Source organism: Myxocyprinus asiaticus, chromosome 40, assembly GCF_019703515.2.
Source record: "Myxocyprinus asiaticus isolate MX2 ecotype Aquarium Trade chromosome 40, UBuf_Myxa_2, whole genome shotgun sequence".
NCBI classification, from domain to species: Eukaryota; Metazoa; Chordata; class Actinopteri; order Cypriniformes; family Catostomidae; genus Myxocyprinus; species Myxocyprinus asiaticus.
The window spans coordinates 13,572,449-13,589,132 of NC_059383.1; the positions used below are offsets into that span (position 1 = coordinate 13,572,449).

Genomic DNA, 16,684 nt, shown 5'->3' on the forward strand with positions numbered 1-16,684 from the left:
ATCTCGTAAATGAAATTACTGACCAAAACGTAAATTGACGAAAGGTTTTTTGATTTAGTCAACACTAACAAAGCCACGATGAATGCATCAGGATAATCAAATGAAAAATGATTTTCCACCAACATAAGCGTAATATTACAACTTAGATCTGCACAGACAATGAAGTAAATAAACAGATGAACTCGAACTAAAGTTACGCGCTAGTAAGAATATGCGTTACCGTTAAAACTTGCTACTTGTAACTCGTAACTAGTATTCTAAACTGCCTAAAACATGAAATAGACTTCTCGTCAACTAAAATACAGTATGTTATTTTATTATATGGCATATATTGCTTTTAGGCAGCATAAAATGAGAACAGAGCAAAATCTAACTCCCTTTTTCTCTATAAATCTTGACATCAGCATGATTTCAAGCTCGATTACGCCTCCTATTTTAGCCAATCAGAGATGAGGTGGTAAATTTTGATTGGCTGGCTAGATCACAGATCATACTGCTAATCAAAACAGGAGGAAGAGGAGATGGGGATAGTTTGTTTTCAAGACAGGAAATGTGTAAAACACTATGACCACACAAAAGCAGCTCTTTTGTTGACTTAACTGTTTTTATTTAACCTTTATGAAATATATTTTTTAGTCTGTACACTGACAATAGGCTTACTAGTTAGCTAAATATCTGGCTAGCTCTCTTAGTATGGTCTATATTAGTATATATTAGTATTATTTTATATATAGTATTATATTATATTAGTATTTGGTTATCTAGGTTACCAAGTTAGTTACACTTATGTAGTTACTAGCTCGGCCATGTTATCTACCACTTTCATCTGAAATTTTATTAATATAATCTCTCCCATGCGTAAAACTCTTTAAGACTAACATAGTAGTATAGTTTTGGGGGAACTTAATTTTACATCTATCTGTCCCAAACGATATTCTGAGAGATCAGTTTATTAAAATAAATGTGACCAGATTACAGTCTACCATGACAGCCTTGTGTATTATAAATACTATGAATATTATAAATACTGCCTAAATTAACATTCTGTTCTTGATAATAAATTAGAAAAGCTGTTTATGTTTGCATTTCAAAGCTATGGGGCATCTTGAAATGTTCAGTATGCTGTTTTTATGAAGTTTATGCATTCTACCATAACACTTCTGGCAAAAATGATTAATGAGAAGAAACAGAAGAAACGGAAAATAGGCTAATTATGTCTCCCATCATAGTTTGGAGTAAATTAGATGTACAGTGCTGCAAAGACTGCAAAAAGTTAAAAAAAAATTATTTTTTTAAAAATCCTTAGCATTGCATGATCCCAGGCTACTATATTTTGAAAAATGTACAATACAGTAAGTTAAGCCTTACAGTATTCCTGGTATGGCTATAATCCACAGAGTAAATATATTTTGTAATAACAACTGCAAACAGTATATAAAGTGTGTACTGAACTTGGAGCATTGTGCCTGTTGGCTCTTCTGCAATATTTACACTGAGATGTTCATGGTTGCTGTAGCTACCTCAACTGTCCAATCGCAGAGTGCTTGCAAGCAGCTCCTAATAGCCAATCCTAACGTAGGAGGCAGGTCTTGTCTGAATACGGGTGCAAGCGAGCAGTCAAAAGTTCTGAGCACATGCAGAGCGCACACGAGAGAGAGTGAGAGATCTTGCACATGCAAAAAAAAAGGAGATACATTGCTTCACAAAACTCAGTTCAAGTGCGTGTGCAAAGTAACTTTTTGTGCGCTAAAAATATCATCATGCATGCGCAGAATATTTGTGCAATCAAAATATCATCTTGCTCATGCAAAATTACTTTTTTGCGCTCAAAATATCAACTTGCACGCAAAAATATCATATTGCGTGCACAACATGTTTTTGTGTGTGCTCAAAATATCATTTTGCACACTCAAAATACAATTTTAAACATATATAACTCCATATTGATAGCGCTAGGAAGTGTAATCAAGCTTAAAATCATGATTGCCAAGTAGACTGCTGATGTCAAGATTTATAGTGAAAATGGAGTTATAGTTTGGCTTGTTCTCACCCAAAACTGATTGGATCTCTTCAGAAGACCAAAAAACCACTGGAGTTTTATGGATTACTTTTATGCTGTCTTTATAAGCTATTTGGATTCTGTTTGGTGGTAGTGGCACAGAAATTGCTTACGGCAGCTTTAATGATGAAAAAACATCTCACCTATTGCATTGCATGCAAGTCCAAAAAAAATACATGACAGCCATAGCAACCAACCTGAGAGGCTGCAGGAGGCCCAGAAAGCACAGCTGAATTACTTGATGAATGATGCAGGGAGGCCGTCTGTGACAGATCAGGCATTTCTGGCAGTGGACTGGTCGTTTCCCGCTCATCCTCGCCATCCTGTGCAACAGAACTCTGTTTTCCATGGAGCGCTCCATCTTGGCTTGGATAGGAAAGCTTTCGTCTTAAGTGTAATATCACTTTTGCTTCGCTCTGCTGTGGTTGAGCTGAAGAGCTGGCTGCTTCGTACCGACACTCTGATGATTTAACACTGCTGTCCTGTAAAAAAGCAAGCAAAATTTTGATTAATAAGACACCATGCTCTTTGACTGGTCAAAGTTAAGAGTCAAAAAGCAGAAAATAAACAAGAGAGAGATGCTTTAAAAGACATGTGTTACACCAACATTAAGACTTTCCACTATGGCTTTTTGCATGTCGTCGTCTTCTAGCTGTTGTCTCTGGGCAGCATTGTTTGCTTCCTGAGCACTGAGCCTCATCGCCAGATCCAGCATCTCATCTTCTGTCATCTCTGAAATCACAAATACATCTGGATTATAAAAGTAATCCATCTGAATTCAATGTGGCCTGGCCTTAAAGGGATAGTTCACACAATAATGAAAATTCTCTTATCATTTACTCACTCTCATGCCACCCAAGATGTGTATGACTTTCTTTCATCCGCAGAACACAAACAAGGATTTTTAGAAGAATATTTCAGCTCTGTTGTTCCTCACAATGCAAGTGAATGGTGACCAGAGCTTCAAAGTTTTGGTCACCATTCACTTGCATTGAATGAGCCAACAGAGCTGAAATATTCTTCTAAATATCTTCGTTTGTGTTCAGCACAAAAAAGAAAGTCATACACATCTGGGATGGCATGATGGTGAGTAAATGATGAGAGAATTGTCATTTTTGGATTAACTATTCCTTTAAGATGAACAAACCTTTTCAGATAAAGTAAATGGTTTGTAAGGGCAATTTGAGTTGTGATACCTTGTAGTTGAGAATCATTTTCCCTTCGTCTCCATCGAGAAGCCCGAATGGATGTTTTAACAGCACAATGTTCCTCCTGTGGAAATAAAAGTTGGAAATTAAAGCTTGTTTGTTATTTCAACTCCTTTACAAAATTATCAATGATAACTGAAAAGTCCACTATAATTGACTCCCCTGAACACTGGAGATCACATTAATTTATTATGGATTTACAGTATGGATTAACAATAACTATAGAGCTACCATATACAGTGGTCCACAAAATGTATTTGAAAGCTTTGGTGGCTGAGACCTTGAGGAAACTTTCCCCACAGCTTTTACAGAAACTATGCCCAGACGTTGTCAAGAAGTTCTGCGAATGAAAGGATTGCAAACTAAAAACTTTGAGCTATTATGCTTAATGAAGCCACAATCATGTGTCTAATTGTTTTTTGTCTTAATTTTAAACCATTTATCTGTTGTTTTATCATTTAAAATGTAACAAGCTTCTTTTAGTTAAATGTTCTGTTTGAAAAGTGTGCTTATGTTATCTTTCTTGACAATAAATGCAAATTGGTTTGATTTGTTGTTCTCAAATGCAAAGGAATACATGCATTTTTAAGGTCAGCTAAAATTGTCCAAATACTTTTTGGGGCCACTGTATATTGAGAGGGACATGCCGATGTGGGGTTTTCAATGGTTCATTCTTAAACATTACATTTGGTCCATCCCATCCTAAATATGTGGTAACGTTCTAAGCAGTTGCTATGGAAATATGGCACACACAAAAATAATATGGTTACCCAAGTAATTTTGTTATTAGAATTTGCCCTTCCTGGTTCGCAAACTCGCAAACCACCATTTCATTCCTTTAGACAAATTCAAACCTGTGGTTGTCTAATGCACACATGACCCATACATTACCTCTTCATGTTCAGAGTCCGATATGACCAGAGTCTCTTCACAATTCTCCACTTTACTGACTTTGGCTCTTCTTCCGCCTTCATCCGCTGTGCGCTTCCGGCGGGGCATCCTACGGCCACAACCACATTAATTCTCTCTGTTTAAACACACCTGAACGCACTCTCGGAGACTCCACCTTATCTAACTTCTCACACACGTTGACTAAACGCGTCCAATGTGAATATTCGATGATAAAACACTTAGTTCAGTTAGTCAGAGGCTTGAAAAACAAGGATTTCGATTCCAACACACTTCCACAAACGGTCGTCAGGTCACGTGACATGCAGAAACGTGACGTCGCCGCCGTAGAGAGCGCGAGCGCCGAGCTCCGAGCTCGTGCTACTGCTTACAAAACACGCTTACGAGCAGTGAAAGATTTGACGTGAAAACACTTACAGATTCGTGTAAAATATGAGGCCTTCTACAGAGAAGACTCTCTGCTGTGCTGTAATTACTCGATGAAATGGTAATCAGCAAGTTGAAACTCGTGTATTAGCCGTTACTTACGTAAACAGATGCAAACTTCGGTTATAAACACAGTTAGAAATTCATAATGGGCAAAATCAAGCGAAACCCTCGCCAATGTAGCTCAGAAGACGTATGTATTATAGCATTAGCAGCACATCATGATATATATTTACCCCGTGTAGCTTCTCTTAAGTCCGCTGCATTACTTACTGGATGCGGAGACGTACACAAAGACCGTTAAGCATGTAGGTTAATGGCGCATTTGTTTGTGTGTCAATAGAAAAAAGTAGGTTAGCTGCAGACAGGCATGAAGAGACTTGCGCAGCTCGTGTGTCGTCTGCGCATGCACGATCCGCCTCCTGCAAACATCATGGCGCAGCTAGAGCCGAATGGAGATTTTCCATATTTACCTTCTGGGGCGACCGAGGGTAAGAGATCGGGCGCAGTCACCCGGAATACAAGGCATAACTTTCAATGCATTATTTATATTAGCCAAACGTGGATTTGTTAAGGGAATATACTGTGCTTGAGACTGTAAAGGTGTGTAGATGGACGGTAGCCTAGCTGAAGATCCTCCAGTGCTCCCAGTACTGCAGCTTCAGTGTCTAGGAGAGATCCAAGTGTATCCAAGGTCGATGTAAGGAATAGGGACAACATGGTTACTACAATTAAATGCAAACTGTAATTACAGTCTTAATAGTCTACTTTTAAGTCTGAATTTAGTGCTGCATACATTGCAGTGACGTTAAGTGAATTAAAACTCTCAGTGTGTTGGTGCGTGTTTCCTTTGTGAAATGTACGCTTTCTTTCATGCAACTGTGTCTTATGCTGATTTGTCTTTCAGTGAACCGGATGATAAAGGAGAACAGTGAGCTATTCTCTGATTCTCAGTGTAAAGTTTGCAGCGCTGTCCTAATCTCTGAATCCCAGAAACTTGCACACTACCAGGTAAGATTTCCATTCATATGGACAGTGTTCAAATGATTGGATGACATGGACGCTGTTCACCTAAAATTAATTCTCTCGTCATTTACTCACCCCCATGCTATCCCAGATGTGTATGACTTTCTTTCTTCTGCTGAACACAAATGAAGATTTTTAGAGGAATATCTCAGCTCTATAGGTCCATACAATGCAAGTGAATGGTGACTAGACATTTGAAGCTCCAAAAAGCACATAAAGGCAGTATTAAAATAATCCATATGACTCCAGTGGTTTAGTCCATGTCTTCTGAAGCGATCCAGTTGGTTTTGGGTGAGAACAGACCAAAATATAACTCCTAATATAATTTTCCACTATAAATCTTGACATCAGCAGATCATGATTTCAAGCTCAATTACACTTCCTAGTGCTCGACACATTCGCAGAGCGCTAGATGTCACTAGGAAGTGTAATCAAGCTTAAGATTGTGATTGCCAAGGAGACTGCTGATGTCAAGATTTATAGAGAAAATGGAGTTACATTTTGGTTTATTTTCACCCAAACCAATTGGATCGCTTCAGAAGACATTCAGTAAACCACTGGATTTGTTTGGATTACTTTTATGCTGCCTTTATGTGCTTTTTGGAGATTCAGAGTTCTGGTTACCATTCACTTGCATCATATTGACATACAGAGCTGAAATATTCTTTTAAAAATCTTAATTTGTGTTCAGCTGAAGAAAGAACTGTCCCTTTAAGGGTTAAGTTCTGCTTGCAAGTGTTACTGCTATGTTCGGAATAGTATACTACCATATTACTTATACTATTTTTGTAGTACATAAACTGTGCGCAGTATGCAAATGTCTCAAATGCACAGAATACCTGGATGACCCACTAAAATGTGTGGTCAAAATGTGCAGTATTTCCACTGTTCTAAATGAACCAGAAGTTATATAGACATTCCTGTTTTATTTTTATCAATGATTTTTAATATCAGTGATTCTTTTCTTGACTAATTGTTTGCTCAGACAGCTGAAAGACATTTCTTACCAAAATGCAATTAAAAAATCAAAATAATTATTTTCTGAAATGATAGCTACACACCACTCACTGAATTAAACATGCAGTGTGATGAGTGCATGTGACGTCAATGTGTCGTTCTCATGTTAATGCTTGAATATCACTGCATATACACAGTAAATACAAGTACAATAATGAGTACACTAGTATTCCATACTGAACATTACTTTTACCATGCATAAATATTCTGCTTCTTGTGGATGGTCTAGGCTTGACATTAGAGATCTCGTCTGGTAACTAAAAGGTTGTTGGTTCAAATCCCAGAGTTGATCCAGAAATGATCATTATTGTGCCCTTGACAAAAGCACTTAACCCCAGGCTGCTCCCGGGCATTGTTTATGTAAGACGTGTACTGTGAGTCACTATAAAACATCAGCTAAACAACACATTATCTTCTTAATGTTAACTTGTCTGTCTGTTTTTTTTTTTTGTAGAGCAAAAAGCATGCAAGCAAAGTACGCCGATACATGAGCATTCATGGAAATGACGAGCCCCTTGCGAAACGCTTCAAGCCTTCAGATAATGCTGTAAGTTAGATGTGATAGATGGTAGCAGATTTATTGATTACAGAGCGCAGGTGTATTTCTGGCCTGCATTAATACCCGATGTAATGTTTTGCAGACACGTAATGTCGATGAAGATGACAAATACAAAGCTTGCCATGTGTGCAACATGACGTTCTCTTCCGCAGTGGTCGCACAGTCACATTACCAGGGCAAAGTTCACACCAAGAACATTCGCTTAAAAAACTTTGGTCCACCACTTCCTGGTATGAACACATCTGTTATGTTACATAGAACATTACAAAAATTAAATCCTGAAATTACCAAAATATGGCTTGTATATTAAGAATAGACTGAGGTCTGTTATGCATATTGTGACAAAAACACTTGACTGGCATGCTGTGTTTTGGCTCGTCTCCCAGCATTACCTCAGCCCAAAGCCCAGGTAAAAAAGGATAAAGGGCTGCCTGAAGGTGCGCAGGGGCCGGCAGAGCAGGACCCCAACCGCTTCTGCACCATCTGCCAGGCCTCCTTCAACAACCCCATGATGGCTCAGCAGCACTACATGGGCAAGAAACATAAAAAACAGCTGACTAAACAGAAGCTGATGGAGACTTATGGGCCGTCATCTGCACCAGGTCAGAACAGTGAAGGGTGTCTCAAAAGCCAGAGAACCACAACCTGTATGATCCTGTTTACACCCGGTTTGAAATGGGTACTTCACCCCAAAATTAAAAAGTAATTCACCCTCATGCTGTTATGCCAAACCTGTATGACTTTCTTTCCTCTCTGGAACACAAAAGGAGATGTTTGGCTGTATGTTAGTCACTTTCATTGCGTCTTTTTTCCTTACAATGAAAGGGTGAATGAGACTGTCATTTGGTCTCTTTGTGTTCCAGTGAAAAAAAAGAAAGTTATTCAGGTTTGGAACAACATGAGGGTGTTCTCATTTTTGAGTGAACTCTCCCTTTAAGATTTGTTCACAAGTAGTCAGTGCTAAATACAGGTGTAAACAGGGTCCAGAATGTTTTTGATTGATTTGGATTATTTTAAATACATTCGCAGGTAGTCAGAAATGCATGACCACATCGCATTTGTAGTGTGTAAAGCATTTGTAGTTACACAGATTGTGTGGAGTTCAAATAGGATTAATAAGTTGTGAAGTTATTAAAGTAAAAAAAAAAACACTGTTACTAACTTTGATGAGACACCAGATAATAACAGGTCAAGAAGTGTATATTGATTTAAGTGCTCATTTGTGAAATGTATTGCATTTTAACCCTGAAATGACCTTTGTGAAGACCCTTTTATGTGTTTTTTATGCCACTGAAATGTTAAATGTCTTGTCATTTTTATCAGCCTCCACACTGAAGGGCTACCCTTGTACTGTGTGCAATATTGAGCTCAACTCCGTGGAGCAGTACCAGGCCCACATCAGTGGTTCCAAACACAAGAACCAGTAGGTATCTCCTTGATTAGCGTGCTGCTTTATTGCTCTCTAGAAAATGTAGTGGGATCCAAAAGTCTGAGGCCACATTGAAAACCTGGGATTCAAAAGTCTGGAAATAAGAGATGCACCAATGTCTCAGCCAAACATCGGTATGGGCTGATAAAAGCAATTATCTGCACTATTGGACATTGGCCAATTGTTTAAAACAGCTGATGATCAGGCCAAAACGGGGCAGAAAAATGTGTCAAACAATTAGCCTACAACTCATACTTTGTGTGAAAGAAAATGCCTCTTGAGTTGCAAGTTGTCAGCTTTGTACTGCTAGAATTTCACGACATGGAATGACCGTTAACTAATTTGATTATTCACCTTAAAGCTTGACACAGCAAGGAATAACAGGAGTTTGTTAAAGCTAAAAAGGGTCACGCTTCATCATTAAGAATTCAGTTAATGTCAGTTAAAACAATAAAAAAATTAAGAAATCTGACTAATTTAATGTGAGCCTGTTGAGGCTATTCTGAATTCAGTTAATGTGAATTAAAGGAATAGTTCACCCAAAAGTGAACATTCATCATTTACTCACCTTCGTGCCATCCCAGATGTGTATGACTTTCTTTCTTCTGCAGAACACAAAGAAGAATATCTCAGCTCTGTTGGTTCATTCAATGGAAGTGAATGGTGACCAGAATTTTGAAATTAATTTTTTACTATAAATCTTCACTTTCACGAGAGGACAGAGTTCTTCCCCTGTTTTTAATGATTCACATTCTTTCTGGATATTGGCAACTACTGGGCATGGAGGAGAAAGAAAAAAGTAAAAAGGAAAGGAAAAGAATTAATAATTCATATTTGCACAACAGCCCAGTAGGTGGCAGTATGCACAAAGAATGCAAATTAGCAAAAAACAGAAGACAAAGGTGAACTTGCATAATGGTGCATTCAGACCAGAGGCGTCGAGAGCGTCAAATCGACTGGAAGTCATTTATTTTCTATGGCAGCCAGCGTCTCTCGGCAGCGAGAAGTGGCGCGTTCGTGGCCGGCGTTGTGGGCGTTCAGAGGAAAGTTCAAGTGCAGGCAACATTATGGTAATGAGCTTTGACGCGGTTCGGCGGCAACCTATTGGAATATAGAAGTGCTCCACTCTAGCGAAGTCTAGAGAACACAACAGTGTAAACTTTGGTTCCCACCAAACAATAGTTCCGAAGGCAAAATGGAGGAGAAACTAATTATTGCCGTGGCGGGTTTTCCCGTAATATACGATCTGTCCCTGTTTGCTTACAGGGATATAAATTTTTAAAAAACGATGCGTGGACAAAGGTGGCTGAAATTGTTGGTGTGCCAGGTGAGGTGATAAAGTGGATATTATGGTTTATATAATATTATATATAATATATTGCATGCTAATTTTGGCGGCATAGCATGCAAAACCATGCTGCCTGATCAGTTGGTAACACATTTATACCATCAGCGTTTGTCTTTTTATATTTAATCACTTTCTGCCATCGATCGACCATCGACCATTTCTTACTTTCACATTTAAAAGATTTCATGAGGATATACGCTACTTGTGATAGGTCGGCAAAAAGATACCGGTCGACATGTCTGGATGTTTTGCGGCCTATTTCAACTACATCAGAGCATCCACAAATCTTCGATAACATTGTTGGCAGGGCAGCCGGAGCGAATTTTGATGCTCTCGCCGCCTCTGGTCTGAATGCATGGTAAGAGGGCGGTTTAAAAGAAGATTTATATCACTTCTGAAGACATGGATTAAACAACTGGAGTCTTATTACTTTTATGCTTTTTGGAGCTTAAAAGTTCTAGCAACCTTTCACTTTGCAGTGTATGGACCAACAGAGCTGAGATATTCTTCTAAAAATCTTTGTGTTCTGCAGAAGAAAGAAAGTCATACACATCTGGGATGGCATGAGGGTGAGTAAATGATGAGAGAACTTTAATTTTTGGGTGAAATATTGCTTTAATGATGTGCTTTTTGGTTTAGTGATTTGTTTATAAATGAGATCAGTTATTCTGAAACATGGAAAACATGTAGAAACTTAGAGAATAAAGTTATTATTAAAATTTTATTTGAAGTTGTGTAATTCTCAGTTATTTGAAACAAGGTAGCATAAAAAAGCAGAACCACCAAACTATCGGTATCGGCAAATGTTGTTCTAAATAATGGGATATGGAATTGGCACACAGATTTTGTATTGGTGCATCCCTACTGGAAATAAAAAGTTAAGATTTAGAAAAAAAAAAAAAAACATGCCATAAAAAAAAAGTTAGGGAAGTCTTCCCTAACACTTTCTCAAATCATGCTGGATAACATGGATCATCAGGTTTTGCAGAAACTTGCGGAGTTTACGCCAGCTTGAGTGCATGCAAAAGGTGGACATTCCAAGTACTAAGAAACTCTTGAAATCAGGACTCGACAATAAGGACTGCCCGATGGCCCGGGGCCAGTGTGAGAAAGATTCGGGCCAGTTGCAAGAACTGTCACTTGCCCGATCGGGCCAGTGCTGCATTTATAACATTAGTGAAAGCAAACAACAAGCGGGAGAGCACAAAAATTACACAGAGCGAATGAAGTCTTCTAAACGAGGATCGAGCGCAAGTATATTTATCTCACAAAGATGCGCAAATGCATAAAATACTTGCACAATGCGCCAAGGCACAGTCATGTGCACGCACAAGATCGTGCAGACACCGAACGCACGCTTCTAGCACTGTCCTCGCTCTTTTCCAAGTGTATTAGCAGCAGCTATTACCAATGTGTAGAAAATAGCAGGAAAAAAACCCACTTAATGAATTTCATAGTTTTTCGTAACATTTTAAGTATCCCCGCACATTCTGTGTTCACAGTGCGCGAAATCCCCACATTTTTCGTATTTTACATGTTGGTGAGAAGCAGTAATCCACACATTGGAACACAAGAAATCAACTGTTTCTTTCTATAGGACTGAAAATCCATGTTTCTCCGTGCATATGTCTCATCATCATCTCCGTGCAGCGTAGACTGCTTAACATGCATGTGCTCTCGTAAAGGGACAGAGCGCTAGTTTTATTCCCACTGTAAAAAACAAACACATTTTCTTTCATTAATTTGCCTTTAGAGATGAAGCGCCAAATGAGACGTAATAAACTTTGTTAAACCCCAGTTATACGCGTGTCTGGAAATCACAGGCTGCTCAATATCAAAAATGTAAGTATACATTTAATTATGTAATGTTTCAAAACGTAAAGATGAATTCGACATAATGGTGTTTGATATGAAAAGAAGCAAGATCACTATGGCTATTAGGCTATTATTATCAGATCTGTTCAGCTGCAGGGTGAAGATGAATATTTGAAACAGTCTACTTCATATCATCCTCATAAAACACCTGTTACATGTCTCATTTCTGGAGCATACAGGTATTTTTGTTTTTGTTCTTTGTATATCAGTCAGTGTTGGTCTTGTTTGGGTTGTCTGATTTTATGTTATATACACATTGTTAATTCACTGATTAGGCCTAATATCTACCTACTGTATATTACACATCACAACCGATTTAGTAGCAAGTCTGTTCTCTCAGCCAATAAGCAAATCTTTAACTCAGTGAATAATCTTTGATCCTTCTTGTGAAAACACTACACATGGGCAAAAGTTGCATGACAGCATGAATAAACGGGTGACCAAAAACCCTTCATCTCCTCCACAGAACTCTTGGCTTAAAAGCACATGTGTAAATGGCAGGACGGCTGAGGTTAATATGATCCATTTATGAATTTAAATCTGTAAAGCGCATATATGGGATTACATGAGGCATAAATCATATTTTGCAAATTATAAATGTGATTCAATTTTGGGGGACATTGTATTTTTTATTATTTTCTCCTCTTTCTCCCCAAGTTGGAATGCCCAATTCCCAATGCGCTCTAAGTCCTCGTGGTGGCGTAGTGGCTCGCCTCAATCTGGGTGGCGGAGGACGAATCTCAGTTGCCTCCGCGTCTGAGACCATCAATCCGTGCATCTTATCATGTGGCTTGTTGAGCGAGTTACCGCGGAGACATAGCACGTGTGGAGGTCCACGCTATTCTCCCCAGCATCCACGCACAACTCCCCACACGCCCACCGAGAGCGAACCACATTTTAGTGACCACAAGGAGGTTACCCCATGTGACTCTCCCCTCCCTAGCAACCGGGCCAATTTGGCTGCTTAGGAGACCTGGCTGGAGTCACTCGGCACGCCCTCGATTCGAACTCGCAACTCCAGGAGTGGTAGTCAGCGTCTTTACTAGCTGAGCTACCCAGGCCCCTGGGGGACATTGTATTAAAAACATAGATATGTAAAAATGTTTTATCTTCAGACATATTTTTTAAAGCCATGATGGTAAAAACAGCTATTTGTCATTTTTGTGTTGGGGCCAGTGAAAATTTTGGCAGGGCCAGTAAAAATCTGAAGCAATGGCCCAACCGGGCCAGTAGAAAAAATCCTTAGCGTTGAGCCCTGGAAATTCATGTACATTTTTTACGCTGATAAAATGAATTACAAATAAAATTGTCTAATAATCAGAAAATTGCCACTTTCATTAGTGGTCTCTGACATTTGGACCCCACTGTATCTGCTTTTTTAAAGTAATTTCAGATTAAATATTGCTAACCTAATAATGTATTGCCCCATGTTGACAGTGCCAGACTTAAGAAAGGGGCAAATGCATTTGTCAGCCCTCCTGAGAACTTCCAGGCTGATTTCCAGTATACACCTGAGCAGGAGGCCCCAGAGGACTGGGGCAGCTTTAACCAGGGCTTTGTGTGATGAGATGCCTCTGCTTCACTGCCCTCTCCTCATCTGTGACAAGCTTCCTCTGTTTAGGCACAGGTCAATATGTGTCTGCACTGTGCATCCCCTAATGCCAGCATTTCACCACACGCCTCTTCCTTTCCACTGTATTCTCTCACTCTCACACACAGCTGGGGGACCACAACAAACTTCCAGATCTATGTTCTCCCTTTCTCTCCAAAACTGAAGGCAAGAAGGCAAAACTTTAAAGTGTGCTGCTCTTTTCAGTGTTAGGATTAGTGTTTTGTTTCATATTTGTTTGGTTTACTAATTCATTTCATATGCAGGTCCTAAAGCGGTTTCTGGAGAATTTTGGATATGATGGATACTCCTGTTTGTTGTTTTTATTTTACAATGCTCAAGCTCCGTGTTTTTGTGTTAAATTAATGTCTATGGAGTTCAAAGCTATTGAATTTGATAAGGTGCAGAGTTGGAAAGGACGAATGTCTTTGTTTTATGGGGCTATAGAGTGCTTTATTTATTGACTCCTGATTTCTGTCCATTTTGGAAACAATCTTACTATTTCTAAGTAATTTAAAAGAATAATCTTTTACTCACTCTCATGTTGTTCAAAACCTGTTGGTCTTTCTTTCTGCCATGGAACATTATAGGGAGATATTAGGCAGAATGCAGCCTCAGTCACCATTCACTTTCATTGCATTTTTATGCTATACAAAAGTGAATGGTGACTGAGACTTTATTCAGCTTAATGTCTCCTTTTGTCTTCCAGGGATGAAAGAAAGCGATGTTGTGTGAACAACATGAGGGCGAGTAAATTATAGCAGAATTGTCCAATTTTGGGTGAACTATCCCTTTAAATCATTGCATTGCTTGTCCTAAACTGGTTAGTAGTTTTTCTTTTTCATTTTTCATTTCACAATGCTCCTTCCCATTTCTCTGTAAAAGTAAATGTTTAACTAGGAAGCATAACGTGATTTCATACGCTTAGAGATTTTACCTTAAAAGTGGTGTTTGAGTGCTAACATTTTGTTGCACAAAATGTGGTTGAGTTTGTCATAGTGAATAAAACTGTCCAATCATAGAAAATTAGTGCCAGGTCATGAGTGATATTTATTTAGTTTTCTTCTTGGGGACAAGCTCATAAGTTCATCTTGAAATGTAAGTTGTCATAAGATTCTTGCAGTATATTCTGGTGTGTACCGGTTCTGCTTATGCATAATCAAACTAGTAACAAATTGATTAGTTACAAACTTACTTGTAAGTTGAAAGCCTCTTTGTTTATTTTTGCAATGTACTTTGCAGGTGGCCCATGGTAAACAAAACAGATGCTAATACTGTGTAAAGACAAAGTTTGTGAAATAAATTAATGCTTAATGTCACCATATTAGACTTGTGATCATGAAGTAATCAAGTTTAAGAGTGCATTTATTAGGTGCTTAAGTTGTTGTGAATGGTTATTGCGTTGCTTTATGTCATGAACCTAGCTAAAGAACTGAATGTGACAATTAGCATTTTTAAATGTTCTCAGAGTAAAAGGGCCTAGTTTTTACTGTATTATTTTTCATGTCATGTTAAGACATGTCCCAGAAGCTTGTTAAAGTGAGAGAAAATAAAAATGTATTACATCATTTACTCACCCTAATCTTGTTCCAAGCCCATAGGACTTATTTTCATATGTGAAACACAAAAGGAGATGTTAGGCAGAATGACGACCTCATCTCAATCTTTTTTTGCATATAAGTGAATGGTGACTGAGGCTGTCATGCTGCCTGACATCTCCTTTTGTGTCTTGTGGAAGAAAGTCATATGGGTTCGAAAAAACTTGAGGGTGAGTAAATGATGACAGGATTTTCATTTTTCGGTGAACTATCCCTTTAGTACAAATTCAAAGAATTAATAGCGACTGCAGTAGCTCAACTTTGTAATGCACAGCCCAAGATGAACTTCTGGATTGCATTTAAGACTTTAAAGCAGCATAACAGCAATTAAGTGCTTAAATAAGGCCTTCAAACTTAATCTCATTGGTAGCATATTTGAGTGTTTTTAATTTTCAATTTTCTTTTCAAACGACAGTGTGAGCCTAAAGAGATGTATGTTACTTTTCATCCATTAAAATGTTTTTTGAACAAAAAAGCAAGTATTCATTTGTTTAATTATGCTGGACTTTCACAGATTACTCCATTATACCTCAAAGGGGCTGTATACATTCACATACTGATGTAAACATAATATGTTAGTTTTTTGCACCCAAAACAAACATAATTTTGTCTTGCATTATAATTTTCCATCCTTTTTCAGACTCTGAATTAAAGGAATATTCTGGATTCAGCACAGGTTAAGCTCAATCAGCAGCATTTGTGGCATAATGTGGATTACAACAAAAATCTATTTTGAGTCGTCCCTCCTTGTCTTGGAAAAAAAAAAAAAAGCAAAAATCTGGGTTTCAGTGAGGCACTTACAATGGAAGTGAATGGGGACATAAACATTAAGAACTCAAATTTTCAAAAGTAAAGCCACAGTACGTAAACAATAGAGTGTTAACATAATTTTAGTGTGATAAAATCGCTTACTAACCTTTTCTGTTTGAAGATATTTCCAAATTTACAACTTCATTGCCATAACGCAGTGTTTCCCCAAGTGTGCTGCGGAAAATAATCGAATTACACAAAATAAATAAATGCATAAATAAAAAATGTATTTGCTGTGGCATGGCAAGAGTTAATTTGCAAGACAAAATCTACAAATTAGAAAAAGAGCAAATTTGTTGTTTACTCATTACAGGCTCTTGCTGCTGTGACCTCATTATAGCGTAACTACGTGCACTTGCGTTTTTCGCATAGCAAAATTTCAAACATTATGAGTAAACGCTACTAAGCCAGACAAAAAACATGGACAAGTTCTTGAAAAGGAAAACTATCAATAATGGTTATGTGGGATAGTGGTGTGCTGTGGGATTCTTTATTCATAAAAATTGTGCCATGGCAGAAAAAAAGGTTGGGAAACACTTCCATAACGAGTAATGCCGTGAACCCTAAAATTAGAATTTGAACATCTTTACAGCTCAAATAATACACAAGTTTTAAAATAAGAATTCATGTAAGTGCTTTTATAAAATTATAAGCTTCACATTTCTGCCTTTAAACCCTCCAAAAATTGGCCCCATTCACTTCCATTGTCCCCATTCACTTCCATTGAAAGTGTTTCACTGTAACATCGACTTTTGCTTCTTTTAAAGAAAAGGAGGGACATGTCGAAATAAATTTTTTGTGGTAATCAACA

At 38.1% G+C, this 16,684-nt stretch overlaps 2 protein-coding genes across 9 annotated transcripts in view; one reads left to right on the top strand and one right to left on the bottom strand.

The window, feature by feature from the left end:
* Positions 1-4,983, bottom strand: part of LOC127431018 (BRCA1-A complex subunit RAP80-like) — a 24,322-nt gene extending 19,339 nt beyond the window's left edge. For 3 of the 5 annotated variants that reach the window (XM_051681197.1, XM_051681201.1, XM_051681202.1), the window contains exons 1-5: positions 4,876-4,983; positions 4,159-4,267; positions 3,256-3,331; positions 2,667-2,791; positions 2,257-2,541 (exon numbers count right to left, since the gene is read on the bottom strand). In XM_051681197.1, the coding sequence (XP_051537157.1) occupies positions 2,257-2,541; positions 2,667-2,791; positions 3,256-3,331; positions 4,159-4,267; positions 4,876-4,910 (630 nt within the window). In that variant the 5' untranslated portion in view covers positions 4,911-4,983. Of the gene's footprint in view, positions 1-2,256; positions 2,542-2,666; positions 2,792-3,255; positions 3,332-4,158; positions 4,268-4,838 lie in introns of all 5 variants that reach the window. The other 2 variants (XM_051681199.1, XM_051681200.1) reach the window with 2 other exon arrangements.
* Positions 4,271-15,531, top strand: LOC127431028 (zinc finger protein 346-like). 4 transcript variants are annotated; one of them, XM_051681221.1, is made up of 7 exons: positions 4,271-4,663; positions 5,510-5,613; positions 7,100-7,192; positions 7,287-7,434; positions 7,591-7,806; positions 8,528-8,627; positions 13,294-15,531. In XM_051681221.1, exons 2-7 carry the CDS (start codon positions 5,518-5,520, stop codon positions 13,418-13,420), a joined length of 780 nt encoding a protein of 259 aa, XP_051537181.1. In that variant the 5' UTR covers positions 4,271-4,663; positions 5,510-5,517; the 3' UTR covers positions 13,421-15,531. The 4 variants fall into 4 exon arrangements, with proteins under 4 accessions (XP_051537181.1, XP_051537178.1, XP_051537179.1 ...); XM_051681218.1 differs by lacking the exon at positions 4,271-4,663 and adding an exon at positions 4,954-5,093; XM_051681219.1 differs by lacking the exon at positions 4,271-4,663 and adding an exon at positions 5,162-5,302.
* The last annotated feature ends 1,153 nt before the right edge of the window (positions 15,532-16,684 follow it).